Below are 21,303 nucleotides of genomic sequence, written 5' to 3'. Positions count from 1 at the left end.
CTTTGCCACACCTCCATACATCCCGTCTCATTAAAAAAAATTTTTTTTTAAATTTTTTAAGTTTATTTATTTTTGAGACAGAGAGAGACAGAGCAGGAACAGGGGAGGGTCAGAGAGAGAGGGAGACACAAAATCTGAAGCAGGCTCCAGGCTCTGAGCCATCAGCCCCACGTGGGGCTCGAACTCACGGGCCACAAGATCATGACCTGAGCCGAAGTCAGACGCTCAACCGACTGAGCCACCCAGGTGCCCCTCATTTAAAATTTTTTTTTTTTTTTTTTTTTTTATTTATTTTTTGGACAGAGAGAGACAGAGCATGAACGGGGGAGGGGCAGAGAGAGAGGGAGACACAGAATCGGAAACAGGCTCCAGGCTCCAGGCTCCGAGCCATCAGCCCAGAGCCTGACGCGGGGCTCGAACTCACGGACCGCAAGATCGTGACCTGGCTGAAGTCGGACGCTTAACCGACTGCGCCACCCAGGCGCCCCTCATTTAAAATTTTTTTAAAGCTGACTCCCTTATTATATTTAAATACGTGCATTTCAAAAGTAAACCTTTACACTGCATTAAGTCGCAAAGTGTTAGCATTTGCCATAAACAGGAGGGAACCTTTAGAATAAACGCCACGGAGATAAAGCCATAAAGCCGAGTTATCTATCACCTTCTAGCTAGGTACTTTCGGCCGTGGCTCTGTGGCTGAGGCCTCCTCTCTGTATAACGAAAATAAGCACCTGCTAGGGAGATGGTGTCCAACTTGAGATCTTTTCCTTATGTAATCAGAAGAATTGAAACAGAACGAGAAAGGAATAATTTTCTCCTTGTTTGATGCAATGTTAGGGAAAGCTTTCCCTGAGCTTAGCTGCTACTGTATCCTGGCCTGAGGACAGCCTCGTTCCTATAGTGGGTCTTCTCGCTGCTTGTTCGTACTCTGTTTCCTGCCACAACCCCCACCCCAGCCCACTGAAGACCCTTAGCATATGATAGGAAGATGGCAGACAAAAAGTGCTCGTTCTTTTTTTAAGGGTATGCAGAGCCCTGGAGAATTCTGAAAGATTGCCTTGTAGATCTTAGCCGGTGCATGGCAACCTCAAAAATCACAGAATGCAGCTTTGTGGACTCCTGGACTCCCATTCTAACGCTTGAACACACATCGGCAGCATTTATTAGGCACCTGCTGTGTGCACTGTTCTACGCACTGTACCTACTGTTTACCACGAGGGAAAAAATTATTCTTGCCTAGGCATTTATAGATCAGTGCGGGGGAGGGAATGGGCATGATGGACATAAATATCTCGATATCGAAGTCAAGAACATGATGATGATGTGCATATTTATGTACGTGTCCCAAATGTGTCCCTAAAGCCATGCGGTGTTTTTGGAGGAGGAGAGCTTAAGAGCAGGTGTTGTAGCAGGTGATACGTGAGTGATGTGGAAGAAAGAGGAGGGCGTTTCGGGTGGTCAGGATAAATGGCTGAGCAGGGGGAAAGGATACACAGAGAGAGGTAGAGAAATTCAAGCTGGTGCAGTGAATGGGGCCGGGGATGCCCTGGCTGGAGAGGCATGTTTATCAGACCACCTCGTGGGGAGCAGAGGAACCCAGAGGATGGGGCACCCTGGCTCTGAGGAAGGAGATCCAAGGTCAAAGTCCTGTAATCTCAGAGAACAGGTTCCTGTAGGTTCCTATGCAGCAGAGGAGAAGCTTTCTACCTCCTGGGGTCACACTGCCTCCAACCATTTTTTGTGGCTTCTCAGGTTGTGACTGTGCCAGAAAGAGGCATTCTTACCTTGGTTTCTTCTTCCAGTTGCCTCTTAAGCTCCTCCAGCTGCTGGGTGAGGGCCTGCTTGCCTTTGGTTAGCTGTGAAATCAGAGACTCCTTCTCTTCCACTTGATGGCTCAGCTCCCCTACCGAACAGATGCATGAGTGTTGCACACCGTCCTCTCCCGTGGCCTGGCTGCACCCCAGGGCCCTGCCCATCCTTACCATTTTGGGTCTGCAGTCTTGCCTTCTGCATGTTCAGATCATGGATCAGCTGTGTCTGTTGGTCATCCTTGGCCTTGATCTCATTAAACTGGTCTTCCACGGTCCGGCACATTCTCTCCATGTTACTCTTTTAAGAAAGAAGTCAACACGAATGGGAAAAATGGGTTTCCGGTGTCCAGGACTGAACTGGGAAGTATGGTGGCTTAGGCTTCTTGTCAGGTAAAATAAAACAAATTTGGTCATGTTTATTTTTGGGAGAGAAAGCAAGACAGAGCGTGAGCAGGGGAGGGGCAGCGAGAGAAGGAGACACAGAATCCGAAGCGGGTTCCAGGCTCTGGGCTGTCAGCACAGAGCCCAACATGGGGCTCGAACTCGTGAACCCCGAGATCATGACCTGAGCCAAGATCAACAGTCAGATGCCTAACCGACTGAGCTACCGAGGCACCCTGAATGTCAGTTTAAAAAATTACAGTCGCTTCAGATTTGCTTTATTTTTTTTTGTCTGTGAATACTGCTTCGCCCCCAATAAGTTGGAGCAACAGGGTTTTGGTAGCTAAGTATTGATTGGTTTGTAAAAGGCACCTTTGAGGAGATGCTATTCAAAGGAACCCCAGAAGCTTCTTGCAATGTAAGTAATTCGATTGCCATTGGAATAATACTACCTTCTGATTTGTTTGCAAGCAGTATATTCAGGTGACAGTGTTGAACATTTCACTCGATTATACAAAAGGTTCTGTATGGTAGAGATAGCAGGAAGGGAGTCACTCCTGTAGCCTCTAGTTGGCCTGTATTTTTGTGAAATTTGTTTCAAAACTTTGCATATATTATCGACTTCTTCCTCCCACCTCATGTAACACAAGATAAATGTATTGAGTGTATATTTTTCCTTAGACTGTGAAGTATAAGATGGCAGCAGAAGAGTCAGGGGTAGGGGCACCTGGGTGGCTCAGTCAGTTGAGTGTCCAACTTCCACTCAGGTCATGATCTCATGGTTCATGAGTTCAAGCCCTGATTCTGGCTCTGTGCTGATAGCTCAGAGCCAGGAGCCTGCTTTGGATTCTGTGTCTCCCTCTGTCTCTCTGCTCCTCCCCTGCTTGTGCTCTCTCTTTCTCTCTCAAAAACAAACAAACATTTAAAAAAAAGAAGAGGCAGAGATATTAGATTCTAAGGAAGTTCTCAAAGTGCTTAGGATATCTTTGAGAAAATGACATAGGAACATAAAATAATTTTATCTGGGGTAGTTGAAAAAGAGACAGCAGACTCACAAGGAGAAACAAAATCAAAGGACACAACAACTTAAAAAAAATAAAGCAATATAAAAGACTTCCTCCACTGGATTTTAAAATTGAGAACGGAGAGCGGGAAGCATGACAGAGAAAGGGAGGTGACAAGGCGGTGCTGCGCGTGGGTGCTGCCATCCTCACTTCTAACCCAGGCAACCCTGAGACCTGGCCCGTGTGTTACGGGGGAGAGGGACAGAGATGGAGACAGAGAATACATAACTCCTGAGAGGGAGGACAAAGCCAAGAAGGGCAGAAAACCGGGGAGGCAAGCAAGAGAGAAAAAGGAGTGGCAGTCAGGCAGTGAGGAAGCAATCAAGACGAAGCCCGGCTGTGAATCCAGATCCTAAACAAGGACAGCAAGAGGCACCGTGAATCTAGAAGCACATAGTCACTCCGTGAGGAAGGTTTGCCTTGAAGTCACACAGGAGCGGCTTTACCATGAATCTGGTGAGGTTTGAGCTTCACAACCCTCACTTCCAGGGGCCCTAGGTCATGCAGGTGGCTATAAAAGGTTCCAGGTGGGGAAGGAAGCTGCATGCAAGCAGAATATATTTCTAGGGAGGCATTTCTGGCAAATGGCCCGAAGAGGTGTCCGAAGACGGGGACCTGATTTGTTTTTCTCACTCTAAATGAATATTTACTTTTGTGCTTAACTTTGTATTTATAATGTTGGGTACATTTTATTTTTTGTTTTTAATTTTTTTAAATTTATTTTTGAGCAAGAGACAGAGTGTGAGAGGGGGAGGGGCAGCGAGAGAGGGAGACACAGAATCCGAAGCAGGCTCCAGGTTCTGAGCTGTCAGCACAGAGCCCGACGCGGGGCTCGAACTCAAAAACTGCGAGATCATGACCTGAGCTGAAGTCGGACGCTCAAGTGACTGAGCCGCCCGGGTGCCCCTAATTTTGAGGTACATTTTCTTTTTTAAATTTTTTTTTTTTCAACGTTTTTTTATTTATTTTTGGGACAGAGAGAGACAGAGCATGAATGGGGGAGGGGCAGAGAGAGAGAGGGAGACACAGAATCGGAAACAGGCTCCAGGCTCCGAGCCATCAGCCCAGAGCCTGACGCGGGGCTCGAACTCACGGACCGCAAGATCGTGACCTGGCTGAAGTCGGACGCTTAACCGACTGCGCCACCCAGGCGCCCCTGAGGTACATTTTCTTAAAGAGCCCCTCCCCTCCTGAGTTTTACTTCGAGCGGCACAAAACTTGGATCTGCCCCTGTTCTCACGCATAATTTCACATTGGTAATGCCACCCAGGATTAACACGGTGGCTAGGGAGGAAGTGGCATGTAGAAAACCATGCCCGGCAAGGCCCTTTGGTACAACCCATCAATAGATTTAGCTGTAGAAAATGCCAGATGGGTTGGAAGGTTCTGAAAGCTTTCTGAGACTCTGGGAAGGATGATGAGACCTTGCACGGCAAGGAGATCATTGGGTCAAGCTTGAATGACCGGAATGGACTTCGGGTGTTGGGAGCAGGAAGAATTGGGGGAGAATCGGTTTAGAAGGGGAAGTGAATTCGCGGGCATCAAATTACATCTGCCCCCTGGGCAGGTGGATGTGACTGCCTCACACTTGCTACGAGCAGGGAGTCAGGTACCTTGGCCTTGGAGACGGTCTCCATGTTACTGGCCAGGTCGTCGATCTCCATCTTCAACTCGCTCTTCTCCTTCTCCAGCTTCTGCTTGACCCTCTGTAGGTTGTCTATCTGCTCCCCCAGCTCGGCCACGCTGTCCGCGTGCTTCTTCCTCAGGGTGGCCGCCGTGGCTTCGTGCTGCAGGGTGGCCTCCTCCAGGTCCCTGCGCATCTTCTGGAACTCGGCCTCCCGCTTCTTGTTCATCTCGATCTGGGCGGAAGTGGCCCCGCCGGCTTCTTCCAGCCGCTCGCTGATCTCCTCCAGTTCCCGGGAGAGGTCGGAGCGCTGCTTCTCTGCTTTGGCCCGGGAGGCCCTCTCTGCCTCGATTTCCTCCTCCAGCTCTTCTGTGCGGGCCTGAAAGAGTCACTGCATCAGGCATATTGGGGAGGGGGAGTAGCCCTCTTTGGAAGGGGCAGGGTGGTGAGGGACTGAGGGTAGGCATCACAAAGAAAAGGATATGCTAGAACATTAAATTAGTGAGGAACAAACTTGGAAACAGTCTAAATGTCCATCAATATGGGACTTGTTGGGCTCTGTGCTGCCAGCTCAGAGCCTGGAGCCTGCTTCGGATTCTGTGTCTCCCTCTCTCTCTGTCCCTCCCCTGCTCATGCTCTGTCTCTCTCTGTCTCAAAAATAAATAAAACATTAAAAGAAATTTAAAAAAAATATGGGACTTGTCAAATCCACCATGGTGGGGCCGTGTTCCAGAAATTCGTGAAGGGTTAGACTGGACCCATGTCTATCACGGACAGGTCTGCAGGAGCAAGTTGTGGGGTGCCTGGGTGGCTCAGTTGGTTAAGCATCCGACTTCAGCTCAGGTCATGATCTCACGGTTCGTGGGTTCGAGTCCCGCATAGGGCTCTGTGCTGATGGCTTAGAGCCTGGAGCCTGCTTTGGATTCTGTGTGTGTGTGCCTCTCTCTCTGTCCCTTCCCTGCTCTCACTCTCTCTTTCTCTCTTTCTCAAAAATAAATAAAGATTTAAAAAATTAAAAAAAAAAAGAAAGAAAGGAGCAAGTTGCAGAACCAAAGCCTCTGTGGTATCATGGTTAAACTAAGAGATATAAAATATCCATATATTTAATGAATATATTTACGTGCATAAATATATATGTAAATATATATAGTTTAATGTTCTTGTTCCTTTATATTTTAATGTATATGTGCATATACATATGTATGCATTAATATATCCTATTAGTTTCTTTGGGTCTTTTCTTAAAAAAAGATTTTATTTTTATGTAATCTCTATGCCCAACGTGGGGTTTGAACTCACAACGCCTAGATCAATGTACATAAATCCATAGCAAAAGATCCCGGAGGATACACATCCCATTGAGGGTGGGAGTGACTTCTTTTTTTTTTTTTAAAGCTCATTTATTTATTTTGAGGGAGGCAGAGACAACATGTGGGGGAGGGATAGGGAGAGAGGGAAAGAGAGAATCCCAAACAGACTCCATGTTGTCAGTGCAGAGCCCAATGCGGGGCTCAAACTCACGAAGCCGTGACATCCTGACCCGAGCTGAAATCGAGAGTCAGATGCTCAACCGGCTGAGCCACCCAGGTGCCCCAGGAGTGACTTCTGAGAAGATGTGGAGAGCACCCAGCTCGCTGGTGGTGATCAAAGCACCCTTACCAATCCCATTTAGGCAACACTGTAATATTCTCAAGGAGATTGCCTATGTGCTACTGAGAAAATTAAGGTGTTAATTTCAGAGACATAAAGGGAAGGACAGGACATTCTGGCTCTGAGAACAGGAGGAAAACCAGCAGCTAAAGAAACAAAGAAACAAAGGGAGAAGGGCAGGAGGGACCCTTGCAAAGGGTTTTCAGGGTGGGGAAAGAAACAAAGAAACAAAGAAACAAAGGGAGAAGGGCAGGAGGGCCCCTTGCAAAGGGTTTTCAGGGTCGGGAGGGTTTTGATGTTTCCACCTGTAGTTCTTTGATCTTCTTTTGTAATTGCAAACTGTGTGCTTGTTCCTCCTCAATTTTGGTTTGTAACTGACTGATGTCAAACTCCTTCCTGCAAATAAATATATATATATATATTTTAATAACACGAAATACAAGCCTTTTAAAGGGGGTCGACTGGCTTTCAGGCTCAAACACAGAGGTCAAACATGAATGAAATACCTACTTTTTCAATTTCTCCTCTACCTGCTGCTTATCATTTTCTAGATCCATGATGGATTCCTGGGACATTTTCAGGTCTCCTTCCAGCTTCCTCTTCATTCTCTCCAGGTCCGCCCGGAGCTTCTTCTCCTGCTCCAAGGAGCCCTCAAGCTGGGGAGACGTGGGTGCAAAGGTTGAGACCCCGGGGAGAACGTGAGTTCGTCCCCTGAGCCAGTGTGGCCGCCCACGGCTTCTGAGGACCTAGATTGAACACCGTCACTCCTCCCTCGCTCATATGCATGGCGGTGGGGGGGTGATGAGTGCAAATCTGTCAGGGTGCACGAGGGCGTGTGAGGAACAGAAAAACTGATGCCATCCAGACAAGTTCAAGCCACAACCGTGAGTGAAACCTGAAAAACCTCAGACCCGGCTCTTGCACCGAGAACAAAAAGTGTTAACACGATGGGGAACAATGGTCATTGTCATGGTTACTGAACACTCTCCACCTCCTGAGCTTTTTCCACGGAAACCCTCCGAGGTGGATCTGGGTGTATCCCCATTTCAAGAGGTGGAAACGGAGGCTGAAGAGTTTAAGGGTCTCACTCGACATTCCAGGCTCCTGTGGAGGGGGCTGAGGTCCAGACTCAGGCAGGGATTCTGACTCAGAATCAGAAGCTGGACCCCACCCCACCCCCACCCCCCGCTCTTGCCCGTGCTTCTGCAAGCAATAGCTCTTAGAATGCAGTGGTAAAATCTCCTTACATCATCCGTTTGTTGTTCCAGCTTGACATTTATTTTGATTAGACCGTTGACTTTATCCTCCTCAACCTGGAGATCATCCAGTGTTTGCTGATGGGCCTCCTGCAGAGACTTCTTCTCTTTGGTCAATTTGGAAATGTTTTCCTCTAGTGCTGTCATTTCCTCGGAAAGATTCTTTACCTGGAAGAGTATCAACACAATCGAATCGTGCAAACAATGAAGTCAGGGGCTTCCAGCAGAACCTAGATTGTTCATTTTCTTTACTTTCTCTTTTTCATTCTTTTTTTTTTTTTTTTTGCCACTGCCTCTTTACCCCCCTGGCAGGTGCTTAGTGTGTCGTGGGATGTATCATCCTGAAACAGGCAGTCTATGAATTCTTCATCTTCCTGACTGGCCTGCACAGAGAGCCTCAAATCCTCCCGTTAGGATCATTCCTTCAGAGAGGGTCAGGGATCTCACAGGGCAGCATATTGATAGATGCAGATAGGGTGCCTCTGAAGGACAACCGATCAATCTATATTTATCATAATGTATCAATGAGAATTTGGGGGTTAGAATAAGGTAGGAAGCATAAGGAAAGAGATGAAGTGCCATGCAAGAGCATCCAGAATGGGAGTCTTGTGCTGTCAAGAAGCAGAAGGCGGGGCACCAAATGTGAAGTTGCAAGGCATTTATTTATTTATTTATTTATTTATTTATTTATTATTTTATTTTATTTTATTATTATTTTTTTTTTAATTTTTTTTTCAACGTTTTTTTTTGTTTTTTTGTTTTTTTTTTTTTTTTTGGGACAGAGAGAGACAGAGCATGAACGGGGGAGGGGCAGAGAGAGAGGGAGACACAGAATCGGAAACAGGCTCCAGGCTCCGAGCCATCAGCCCAGAGCCTGACGCGGGGCTCGAACTCACGGACCGCGAGATCGTGACCTGGCTGAAGTCAGACGCTTAACCGACTGCGCCACCCAGGCGCCCCATTATTTTATTTTTTTAATGTTTGTTTATTTTTGAGGCAGAGACAGAGCATGAATGGGGGAGGGGCAGAGAGAGAAGGAGACACAGAATCCGAAGCGGGCTCCGGGCTCTGAGACATCAGCACAGAGCCCGATGCAGGGCTCGAACCCACGAACCGTGAGATCATGACCTGAGCTGATGTCAGATGCTTAACCGACTGAGCCACCCAGGCGCCCCTGAAGTTGCAAGGCATTTAAATTAAACTTTGTTCCACGTACGACACCCTTCCAGATCAGAGGTTGTTAAGCACCTGACTTGTGGGCTGAATCTGGCAGAAGACATGTTTTCTTTAGTCCATGTAACAGTTTACAACTTTTGAGTTAAGTTACCAGGGTGGAAAAAGGAAAAGCAGTTTCACATAAGATCTGGACTCCTGGCTTCTCATGGAAAATCAGAGGCTTTGGCGACAATGGATTCCCATTCCCACCGGGAGGCAGTTGGCTAGAGCCAAGTCATGGCTGCCATTTTGGACAGGGCAAATGCCCTTCTGTTTGCCACAATCTCCACCCCTTCCGATTGTCCCTTTCCCCTACTCCTGGTTGTCTAACCAACACTGACTCTGGGTCATCTCACACCAGGTCAACCCTATCCCTTGCTCTATCTCATTGGCAACCATTACGATGTGAATCAGGTGTTGCATTTTTCACTTGTTTCTGTAAAATGTGTATTCTTGTGCGTACATATGATTTTTAGTTCACGTGAATGGTATTGTATTGTACCTTTCATTTTCCTATTTTCAGCGTTAGGTCTTTCGTATCCATCTTGGTGCCCTGTGTGTACAAGCCTGGTGTTCCTGCTGGCTTTGTAGAACTCCCTGATGGCCATCTTCTACTCCTCAAATGTCCGCTCCCCAGTGTGGACCCTGATACTGCCTCTGGCTCTCCCCCACCACAAGCGATGCTACTGAATGTGTCCCCTTTTGGGCTGGTGGGAGAATTCCCTGGTCTAGACACTCAAGAGCAGAATCATTGGCTCAAAGGATATGTGGATTCTTAATGTGACCAAGTATTTCCAGATGCTTTCCTGAAAGCTGCATCAGTCTACACTCTGCCAGTAACACACAAGAGTCCCTGTGCCCCCACGTCCCTGCGAGCGCTTGGTGTGATCCAGCTTTCTGCCCCTGTCCCCACCTGCCTGCCTCATCGTCTGCCTGGCCCCTGGAGGCACTTGGGTTTGCTCTTCCTGGGACAAATGTAAGTGATGATGAATAAGACGCCATCCTTCTTCTCCAGGATCACTTCCTTTGTGCAGGATGGGTTGGGGCTGGAAGTTTGGGGTGCAGCCAGCCAGGCAGGAGGAGGGTTGAGCAGAGTCTCCGGGCTCCAGAACGAGGCAGAGGAGAGGACTGGGTGGGACCTCACTAACTGTCCGTCCGTTCCTACCCCTGACCTCAGGCAATGTCTCCTCCTCACAGAGAGGGAGCTCCAGACACTCTGGGGACCCCTGGGGTTGCCCACCTTGTTCTCAGTGGCATGTTTCTCCTTTTCCACTTTTGTCAGGGTCAGCTCCAGATCGTCGATGTCTCTCTTGAGGGATGAGCATTTATCTTCCAGGTTTCTCTTCTTGGCCACCAGCTCCGAATTCATCTCTTCTTCCTCCTCCAGCCTCTCGCTCAGCTCCTTGACTTTGGCTTCCAGTTGAATCTTGCTTTTGATGAGTCCCTCACACCGCTCCTCGGCATCCATCAGATTTTCTGTTTCCTGAAAGAGCCAGATCATTGTGTTTTGGTCAGACTCTCGGCAAACCTTACAAGGGAAGGGCTCTGCCCTCCAAAAGCCCACTATCTAGACCTAAGCCAAGGAATAGGTCACACACACAAACATGCACCTGCACACACACTCGTGTGCACACACACACACACACACTCACATGTCTAAACGCAAACACACATGCACACATTCATGTGCACACACGCACACGTGCACACACACTCATTGGCACAGATGCACACACACCACTTATATACCATTCGTATACACCTTTTTAAAAATCTTTATTTTTGAGAGAGAGAGAGAGAGAGAGACAGAGTGTGAGCAGGGGAGGGGCAGAGAGAGAGGGAGACACAGAATGTAAAGCAGGCTCCAGGCTCTGAGCTGTCAGCAGAGAGCCCGACGCGGGGCTCAAACTCGCGGGCCGTGAGATCATGACCTGAGCCGAAGTCAGATGCTTAAACCAACTGAGCCACTCAGGCACCCTTGTATACACCTTTTTAAAAAAACCACCAGGGACATCCACTTACTAGAAAACACCTAAAATAATTGCAAACAAAGGACTGCATAAAGTTCATAAAGCTTCTGCAAATTTGTCAGATTTGGGCACTGGCCATTTCATGCTTCCATCTACTATGGGGTGAAAAACGACTCATCTACTCGATGTTACCACCAGCTAAGTGGCATTTTTGAAACATTACTACCTTTTCACTTCCAATGGAAAAGTCCTGTCGATGCCTAGTTAGCCCTGCCTCCTGGAGCCACAGGGCAGAAAATTCAAAACAGACAGGAATGAAGTGATAACATACAAATGTATCCCAGAAGGCTCTGTAATGAGTCTCTTGGACAGACCAAGATTAGCTAATTATATTCTTAAACTTAATTGGGCTACTTCTTTTTATATAAGTGTTGTAAAAACTGGACACACATCCCAAGGTTATGGATAAGAATAAGTGTGTGTGTTAACTGAACATGTACTATGTGCTAGGCATTTTGCATGCAGGGACTCATCTGATCCTCCCTATAACCCTAGGACATGGGTACTATTACTGTGGCCATTTTACAGATGAGGAGACCGAGGTACAAAGAGGCTAAGAAATTTGCCCGAGGCAACACAGCCATCAAGTGGAGGGCCAGGGATATAAATCTAGCTCTCTGGTTCCAAAACTAGTCCTCTTGCCCACTCGGCTTGGGAAAATGCTCTTAATAACCACCTGTACTGACTGGAAAGTGAACAACGGAGGAGAAAATGCTTTGCAAGTGCCAGGCATTTAGGAGTTCATTCAAAAGGGCAATTGATAAGCATCTTAACTTGTGTATTGATACAATTATTGTACCACATACTAGGTATGGTTTCGTTTCCCCTATTTCCTTGATTTTAAAAATGCTTTGAGGCACCTGGGTGGCTCAGTCCATTAAGCGTTGACTTCGATTCAGGTCATGATCTCACTGTTCGTGAGTTTGAGCCCCGCGTCCTGCTCTGTGCCGACAGCTCGGAGCTGGAGCCCGCTTCGGATTCTGTGTCTCCCTCTCTCCCTCTGCCCCTCCCCCGATCAGGCTCTGCCTCTCTCTTTCTCAAAAATAAACATTAGAAAAAAATTACTTTAAATAATAAAAATGCTTATCAGGGTGGCTAGGTGGTTCAGTCGGTTGAGCGTCCAACTTCGGCTCAGGTCATGATCTCACCGTTCGTGAGATTTAACCCCACGTTGGGCTCTGTGCTGACAGTGAGGAGCCTGCTTGGGATTCTCTCTCCCTTTCTCTCTGCCCTTCTCCCGCTTGTGTGCGCACACACACACACACACACACACACTCTCTCTCTCAAAATAAATAAACTTAAAAAATGCGTATCTTCAAAGCTTTTTTTTAGTAGAATCCTATTATCAAAACCATATATATATAATTACTTTCTCCTTTGAATTATTTTAGTGATTTACTTTGATTTTAGTTACATGATTTTCCGGTGCATTCCGGACAGTTTTTAATTATGATGACAGACACATTCCCTTCTGGAAGACAGAGACAAATGAGGGCGAGCAGAAATTCACTTTGTAGACTTGCCCCCAGCAAGCACCTGTGCTTGGGCTAAATCAAGCCCTCATCTCTGCCTCCAACTGGCTGCAATACTCTGTAGTGCCACTAGGTGGCACCACTGCCCCTTGAATCGATGCACCTGCTGCGGCCTCCCTTTTGTTCCTCCTTTTCTAGCCTCCTCAGGAAGGTACTTACAGACTGGACCTGTAGCTGGAGGTCATTTTTTTCCTGCAGCAGGGTCACCATCTTCTCCTCCAGCTCCTTCCGGCGAGCCTCGGATCTGGCCAGCTCTTCCTTGGCCCTCTCAAAGTCCTCCTTCATGGTGGCCATCTCCTTCTCGGCCTCTGCGCTCTTGAGGAGGGGCTTGATCTTGAAGAACAGGTTCATCCAGGGCCAGTGCTTGACGTTCATGAAGGCACGGATGTTGTACTGGATGCAGAAGATGGACTCCCTATTCGCCCAGTAGGACTGGGGTTACTGAACCACAGCAAGGACTTGTGTCCACCCCCACCTGCCCCGTGGGCCCAGACCCTTCACCCTTTCCCGCTACGCGGGAAGCTGAGCCGTGCAGCTCCTGTGAACCCTGCAGTGCTCTCTGAGGGTTCAGAGGAAACAGCACTCGTTGAGGTTGGGAGCTGAGGGAGGACACGGGCCATCTGTGCCTTCCATGGCTCCCCAGCCCGATGACCCAGCCTTGCCTCATTAACTCGGTGCAGGGGAGCCCGCGTTGAGCGCTCCTCCCTCCTCGCTCCCACCATGGTGGCCTCCAAGCCCTCCTTTCTCAGGCCATGCAAAGCTTGCTTCGGAAAGTTCTTTCTTCTTGCTGACCCCTTCAGCCAGCCCCAACTCCCAGCCATGTGGAGGGCTTTCCTCACCACCCCCCCATTGCCCTGAACGTGACTCTGACATTGCACTTGTCACGGGCGTTACAGTCAAACATGCAAGTGTCTGCTTCCGGCCCGTCTCTGAGCTCCTGGAGGGAAGGACTCCTTTCTGCATCCCCAGCACCACGCGGGGTCCCCAGCACAGAATGGCCCGCTCAGCAGGTGTCGGTTAAGTGAATGAACGAGGACGTTAGTGCCCCAAGACTAAAACCAGGAAGCAGCAGTCAGCTGCTAGGTAGGGAGGGCGGTGTGAGCCGGGACGAGGGTCCACATCACCTCCTCTCCATCATCTTCTTGAACTCCACCCGCATCAGGTACCCCCGGCAGATGGCCTGCGTGTGTGTCATTAGGGTCACCAGCTTCTCGTCCCTCATCTCCTCCAGGAGTCCAAGAAGTCCGGCTTTGAAAAACACCTGAATCAGGGGAGACATGAGCCTGGCTTTGTTCTCAGCAGGTGTGGAATCTGGGCCCTCCCAGGAGCCTGTTTGTGTCCAAACCAGCCCCCGGCCTTCAGCACCCTGGCTCGGGACTGGCAGCCATCTGGGCTCCACAGTGGACCCTCCTGTGCCCTGTTCCAAAGTACATTCCAGGTGCCACCAATGCACAAGGACCGACTGGGACAGCCTTACATATTGGAGGCGAGGATGAGTCCAGAAGTAACCTCAGAACTCAACTGTGCCCCGATTAGGAGAAATCCACAGACAGTTCTGCCTCCCCATTCTCTTGTCTGTTTGCCCATCTGAGACTATTCCCACCCTGAACCCATGCACCCACGGCCCACACCAATGTTCCAAGGAAGCAGGGAACCCTTGGAGGCCAGCAGGCCCGGCTTGGCCCTTTCCAGGAGGGAGAGTTCTGGAGTCAGGCCGGTATTTGAAGCTGGCCTTTGTGCCTCAGTGTCCCTGGGACCTCGAGCAAATGTTTTGCCCTCTGGGAGCCTTTATATCCCTGGCCCGACCTGCAACCCCACGAGGTCAGAACTATCCTTATCACCTTTGGGATACTGGGAGGACTGAGTGCAAGGTGCATGGGGGGGGGGTGTCACAGGGCTGGATCCACATGTGATCACTAGATGGCAGCCATTTTTATCTGTTGTAATCATTCCCTCCAAACTGTCACTGTTCCTGGAATCCTTGCTGTGTTTTCCTCTCTCCTTGACTCTTTTGTCCCATTTAAGAGTGCCTTTTCTTGGGACACCTGGGTGGCTCAGGTGGTTAAGTGTCCGACCTTGGCTCAGGTCCTGATCTCACGGTTCATGTGTTCGAGTCCCGTGTCGGGCTCTGTGCTGACAGCTTGGAGCCTGGAGCCTGCTTTGGATTCCGTGTCTCCCTCTCTCTCTCTCTCTGCCCCTCCCCTGCTCGCACTCAGTCTCTCTCCCTGTGTCTCAAAAATATATAAACATTTTTTAAAAAAAGTGCTTTTCTCTGCTCTCTCAGGACACTAGAACTTTCTATTGCTTTCCTCCATTGCTGAGGAGGCCCTGGCTTCCAAATTAAGCCGCTGGCCACTTAGAAACCAACACAGAGACAGAACTCTCGACACCTAGACCCAGGCTGCCTCTGCTTGGGCTCCTGTGCAAAGGGGTTTCCAGGCTGACCGGACGGGTGAAGAGCCCTTTCCCCTGACCGGCCGACGAGCAGCCTGGGGCTGTGGGTTACACGGGTTGGGAGTGTCCCCGCTTCACATGCTCTCACCTTGGTGTGGCCAAACCTATACTGCTCACGGTCCACGTCGATGGAGCTCAGCAGCTTCTCAGAAGCGTTTTTGCTGTCAATAAACTGCCCTTCGGGGATGGCGTTGGCACTGAGGATCCGGTAGCTGAGGGGGGAGACAGGCTGATGAGATACCTCCCGGCAGCTGGGTGTGTGTGGGGGTAGTCTTCGGGGAGAAGGGCCTCTGGCCACACAGAGCTGGGAAGGTGTTCCCTTCATGCACTTTGCTCTGTGTCCAGGCCCAGGGGCCCGAGAGCCCTGCCAGGGCCCGGGCCAGTCATTCTGTGACGACCTGGGTCAGGAAGGCCATGCCCTCCCCCGAGGAAAGACAGACTCCAGAGAGCCGCCGCGGTTTAGGCGACAAGAATCTGCCAGCAGTTGGCCAAGCACACAGGAAGCACACACAGAGACCTCTCACCGGCACTCAAGTCTGGCACTGGAAGCTGGGTCAGGCCTACTCCCTACTTGTGCCCTCTCATCAGCATGGCGATGATAGGCCAGATGGCAGTTTCAGTTGAGGGACAACATTTCCTGAATGGATTTAATCCCCGAGAAAGACCCCGGGCTGTTTGCTTTCAAAGGAAATGGTTCTCATTTGACATAAAAGGACCTTGACATCAACTACGACTTGCAGACCTCTGGGCCTCTTACCTCTGGAGCGTCCCCTCCCTTCCTCTGTTCCAGACAAGGCCTGGACTTGACTTGTGGGCCCAGATGGCAGCTGGGAGGAGAGTGCTGGTCGGGAGCAGTGGGGCTCAAATGGGGATGATTTATTCCCCCCCTACGCCCCCACCTGTGCCCAGGGGACATGTGGGAATGTCTGGAGACGTTTTTGATCATCCCAGTTTGGGTGGGGTGTGCTTTGCTACCAACATTGTAGGTAGAGACCAGGGATGCCGCTAAAATCCTACAACACACAGAGCAGCCCCAACAGTGGAGGATTATCTAGCCCCGGATGCCAACAGGGCAGAAGTTGAGAAGCCCTGGTCTGGAGGGTCGGGGCTTGGACCTTGCGACCACTTGGGGCTGGCCCTGCACTTGCTTTGAGCTTAGATCATCCTCCAGCTCACGGAGACCCTGGGAGGCTGTGAGCTCACCCAACACCCAGCCGGAGGGGCCCCTTCGGGAAATGCACACGGTGCCCTCAAAAGGAGACAGAGGCAAAGTCACGTGACCTACCGCTGTTTAAAGTCAGCATAGAGGATCCGGCTGGGGAATCCTTTCCTGCAAATCCGGATGCCCTCGAGGACCCCGTTACAGCGCAGTTGATGCATGACCAAGTAGTGGTCCATGACTCCTGGGGAGAGAAAGCCCCAGGGTGGTGGTGGGGGGGATGTCAGCAGCTTTCCCATCGTCTTTGACGGTCTGGCTGCCGTGAGACATGCCAGCACACCCAGACTTGAGTGGAAAGAGTCAGTGCCAGCTCTAAAATGGAGGGGTTGGGAATGGCTGGAGCCTACCTACAGCGTCACAGAAGAAATAGTCCCAACCTCCTAGGGACACTCGAGCGCTCCATTACTATGGGATAAAAGACCAAATACTGATCTTCAGCCTTGAGTCTGTAGCTAGGCTCCAAGGGAGAGCAGAATGGGTGTGGGTTCCCCTTGGACTTCCCATTGGAGAACTCGAGATGCCCTTCTCTACTCAAGGACAGGGATGTAGGCTCTGAAGGCTGTGCCTTTAGAGGGACAGAGAAAGAGAGGGCAGCTTGAGCTCTGGGAAAGAAGGGGGACCACCAAAGCTGGGTGGGAGGAGAGGAGCCATAGGAACAAGCCCCCCAGTGGGGGTGCTCTTGGGTCAGACACCAAACGGGGACTGGGAAAATTCTATACTGGGGCTGGGTGAGGGATTAGGAGCAGTATCATGGCTGTGTAATGGCTTTTCCTTGTGGGTTCCCTAAGTTGCAGGTTTGGGGGAGGGCTAAAGCTGTCTTTAATGAAACTTCTGGAAACTTCTAGAAGGCCCACACGTTTTCCTGGTTGCTGGGTGGAGAGAGGACTATTCATTTATGCAGTTTTCAAGGTTCTGCTAGAGCTGTGCTGGCTGGTACAATAGTTTCTGGCCGCGCGTGGTTGTTTAAATTCAATAAAACGGCAAGTTCATTTTCTCGGTTGTGCTAGCCTCATGTCTCATACCCAGTGGCCGCCATACTGGACAGCAAGACGTAAACATTTCCGTCATTCCTGAAGGTTCTACTGGACAGTGATTCCCTCGAGGAAGGAGTGGTTAAGACCAAGGAGAACTGTATCAGACACTCAGAGGACTTCTCGGGTGAACGAAGCTTAGGGCTCACCTCGTCCAGCTCCCAGTATTTGCCAGATGAGGATTCTGAGGGGCTCAGATGCTGGCTGTGCCGTTTGCTAGCTGTGTGAACTTGGACTTTCTGTGCCCCCCCCTTCCTGGAGACGTGAGGGTCCTGCTGGGTAGTCGCAGAGCTGAGACTGGACCCCTCCTCCTCAGGGGCCCCTGCTTTTGCTGCAGGCTCAGAAGAGGGTTGACGTCTCACAGGGCTCTCCCGTGTCCCTCCCAACCCAGGCGGAGACGGTCTCTGGAAAGCCCATAAAAAGAATCCTCTTTGCCCTCTGACCCACGTGCAAGACTTCTAAAAAGTCCCCCGAGCTATTGCTTTATCTTTCTCGGGTTACCATTGCTAAAGAATTTGCTCTTTACCCCTCATCCATCACCTCCGTCACTCCTTCCCTGCCATCTCAGCTTTGTGGGCAATTGTGTGAATCGTGTTTCTTACACCCTGTGTCTTACAAGGCTTTGGCATCTTGGGGCCTTGCAGACCCCGAGGGGCTGCCCTTCCCAGAGCTGGCCAGTTCCAAGGATGACTAACTGCCCCCCTCCCCGTGAGCACCCCCCTCACAGAAAAAATGAAGAGGCACCACTAGGCACCTTCCAAAGCGTCACCAAGGCTCCTGTATGTCTAGGGTCTATTCATTATGTAGTATATATATTACATATATGCATACATACAATACATATATTATACATATGTACATACATATAATATGTATTCCATTACATGTCTTAGTCTATTAGTCTAATAGTCTATTAACCTATCAGTATGTATGTCTATGGTATTGTCTTAGTCTTTTCTCAGAAATGGGAAAGAAAACAGAGAGGTGCCAGAGTGAAGGAGAAGCCAAATGGAGAGGAAGAGATGGAGATTTCCCCACAATTTACCTTCCAAGAGAAAAAGTAAACCAGTGGACCGCCAGACACCCTGGGGGCCCCTAGAGGCACAGGCTGCAGCCAGCAGGATGTAACCCCCTGTCACTTGATATTTGCAGGCATGCGCCCTATGGGTAAGTCATGCCATATGTGTTTGATTTGTGCAAACGTGCCCATAAAACACCAATAACGGAACTCAATTTTCTTTATGATACAACATCCACACATAAGCCAATAATTTTGTTCGATGCTTAACCAGGGGGACAGCTCCGTTTCAACACTGGGGGAGAAACGGGCTGTGTGCTGGGCACACTGGGAGGGGTACAGCGTGCCCAGACAACGCGGATCCCAAACATCGCACGGCAGCTGATTTTTGCCTTTGACTTAGACTTTCACGGAAGATGAATTCTACCACACATAGTAGACTTGCTTCTTCGGAGAATTAAAATGTCTGGCTTGGGGCGCCTGGGTGGCTCAGGCGGCTAAGCGTCTGACTTTTGGTTTTGGCTCAGGTCGTGGTCTCACGGTTTGTGGGACGGAGCCCCACGTCGGGTTCCACGCTGACAGTGCGGAGCCTGATTGGGATTCTCTCTCTCCCTCTCTCTCTGCCCCTCCCTACCTATGCTCTCTCAAAATAAATAAGTAAGCACTGAAAATATAAAAGTGAAAAAATAAAATGTCTGGCTTTCAGTAGTAACAATAATAATAAATATGATAATATAATTGTAATGTAATCATTAATATAATAATCAATATAATAATTAATAGAATAGTAAAATTATTTCCCCACAATGTTATTATTGCTCTCATGATTATTATCATACATAATGTTATCATCATAATTCTTCTCATAATACGAATAACAACTGTTGCTATTATAATTGAGAGCTGACATCTGAGTGTTCGCGATGTGCTTGGCCTCAGTTAAAATGCTTGACATCGAATCCTCACTGCAATCCTCTAAGGCAGTTTATTATTTTTCTTAATAAAATTTTTTACGTTTATTTATTTTTGAGAAAGAGAGACAGAGTGTGAGTGGGGGAGGGGCAGGGAGCGAGGGAGACCCAGAATCTGAAGCAGGATCCAAGCTCCGAGCCATCAGCACAGAGCCCGACGCAGGGCTGGAACCCACGAATCGTGAGATCATGACCTGAGCCGAAGTCAGATGCTTAACTGACTGAGCCACCCAGGTGCCCCAGGTTATTTTTTTTAAACTGTATTTATTTATTTTGAGAGAGAGCACGTGAGTAAGGGAGGGGTAGAGAGAGAGAGAGGGAGAGAGAGAGAATCCTACTTTCAGTGCACAGCCCGATGTGGGGCTCAATCCCACAAACCGTGAGATCATCACCTGAGCCGAAACCAAGAGTGGGACACTTAACCAACTGAGCCACCCAGGCGCCCCTAAGGCAGGTTAAACGAATTACTATTTACAAAGTTTACAAGCACTCATTAAATAAATGAATAGCTAACTAAGTGAACGCATGCATACAATGCCACTTTAATGCTCGTTTTATAGCCCAGAAAGCAGAAGTCCTCAGCTAAGGTTCCCATGGGCGGTGACAGGTGAAACTGGGGTTTTCTCCTCCAGCCTTCGGATACCTCCGGCCACTTGTCACGTTGCCAAGGCAGGACACTCACTCATGTTTGGGACAGATAACTCGGCTGCCTCAGAGCCACAGGTCTGTGTGACTGTGTGTTCTCTCTGTGACAAATGACCCTAAGCCACACCTATACTCTTAAGAATATTTGTGGATCTGGGATTGAGTGATGGTTAAAGGTCTGTTGTACTGCACAGGTTTCTAGATCTACAGTTCTCAGTGTTCCCATCTGTAAAATGCAGACGGTTGTTGGCAATAGAAAGAGTAGCTGCATACCATACAGACTCAGAAAACAGGTGTTATTGCTGCTGTTTTAATTGTAAAATACCCCAGACGCGGTGACTGTCTTTGGGAGAAAGGGAGCCACAGGGCCCCGGGAGAACCTTAATGAAAGTCACGGATCCAATGTGCCTTCATACGTATGTACAGACGCTACTTTGGATCTGACCTCGGAGGAGGGATTGCCAGATACAATATAGGACGCCAAGTTGAATTTGAATTTCAGATACAGCGAACCAGTTTTTAGTACGCGTATATCCCAAATATTGCGTGGGTCATCCTTACACAAAGAAGTTCTTCATTGTTTATGTGAAATTCGGACTTGACAGGGCAGCTGGTATTTTTATTTGCGAAATCTGGCAATCTTGCTTCGTAGATGATGTTGAGGAGTAATTAAGGCTATATAACGCTTTCTTTGGGGAAACACACACACACATGCATGCACGCATACATGCAGAGTCCTGTTCTGATGGATTCTTACTCACCAGGAGTCTTGGTCTCGTTGGGAATCAGGCATCGCACAAAGTGAGGGTGGGTGCTCCTTAAATTTGTCATCAGTTTGTTTAAATTTTCCTGGGACACAAATCAGAACAAGCACGTTTAACTTGGTAAATGCCATTTCGCCGGGCAGAAAAACAACAGAATGTGGAACTTGCCAGAATACAAACCCTGAACACTGCGGACACAGTCTGGAACGAGGACCCCTTCTTCTTCCCGCCCTTCTTGCTTCCCCCGGAATCACCTGGATGGACACAGAAGGTGTGTCAGATGTGTCCCTGAGGACACAGTGGTGGCCTCTCCTCATGCCCCCAGTTATATTGACATACAATTGACATAACATTGTGTGACTTTCAGATGTAGGACATAATGACTTGATACATGTATATATATATATATATATATATATTTTAATTTTTTTTAATCTTTATTTTTGAGAGAGAGAGAGAGACAGAGACAGAGAGAGAACAAGCAGGGGAGAGGAAGAGAGACAGGGAGACACAGAATCCGAAGCAGGCTCCAGGCTCTGAGCTGTCAGCACAGAGCCCGACGTGGGGCTCGAACTCACGAACCGAGAGTTCACGACCTGAGCCGAAGTCAGACGCTCAATTAACTGAGCCACCCAGGT

At 49.0% G+C, this 21,303-nt stretch overlaps 1 protein-coding gene across 1 annotated transcript in view; it reads right to left on the bottom strand.

Moving 5' to 3' along the window:
- LOC109245866 (myosin-13) overlaps positions 1-21,303 on the bottom strand; it is a 53,209-nt gene that overhangs the window by 10,774 nt on the left and 21,132 nt on the right. The window contains exons 15-27 of the mRNA XM_053892895.1: positions 20,846-20,919; positions 20,663-20,750; positions 16,303-16,420; positions 15,106-15,229; positions 13,688-13,824; positions 12,723-12,978; positions 10,242-10,484; positions 7,778-7,954; positions 7,041-7,186; positions 6,836-6,926; positions 4,870-5,259; positions 1,983-2,109; positions 1,785-1,903 (exon numbers count right to left, since the gene is read on the bottom strand). Coding sequence (XP_053748870.1) covers positions 1,785-1,903; positions 1,983-2,109; positions 4,870-5,259; positions 6,836-6,926; positions 7,041-7,186; positions 7,778-7,954; positions 10,242-10,484; positions 12,723-12,978; positions 13,688-13,824; positions 15,106-15,229; positions 16,303-16,420; positions 20,663-20,750; positions 20,846-20,919 — 2,090 coding nt within the window. The remainder of the gene's footprint in view (positions 1-1,784; positions 1,904-1,982; positions 2,110-4,869; positions 5,260-6,835; positions 6,927-7,040; positions 7,187-7,777; positions 7,955-10,241; positions 10,485-12,722; positions 12,979-13,687; positions 13,825-15,105; positions 15,230-16,302; positions 16,421-20,662; positions 20,751-20,845; positions 20,920-21,303) is intronic.

This window comes from Panthera pardus, unplaced genomic scaffold (assembly GCF_024362965.1).
Source record: "Panthera pardus isolate Hobbes unplaced genomic scaffold, ASM2436296v1 HiC_scaffold_3, whole genome shotgun sequence".
NCBI lineage: Eukaryota > Metazoa > Chordata > Mammalia > Carnivora > Felidae > Panthera > Panthera pardus.
This window is presented reverse-complemented; position numbering and strand designations above follow the sequence as displayed.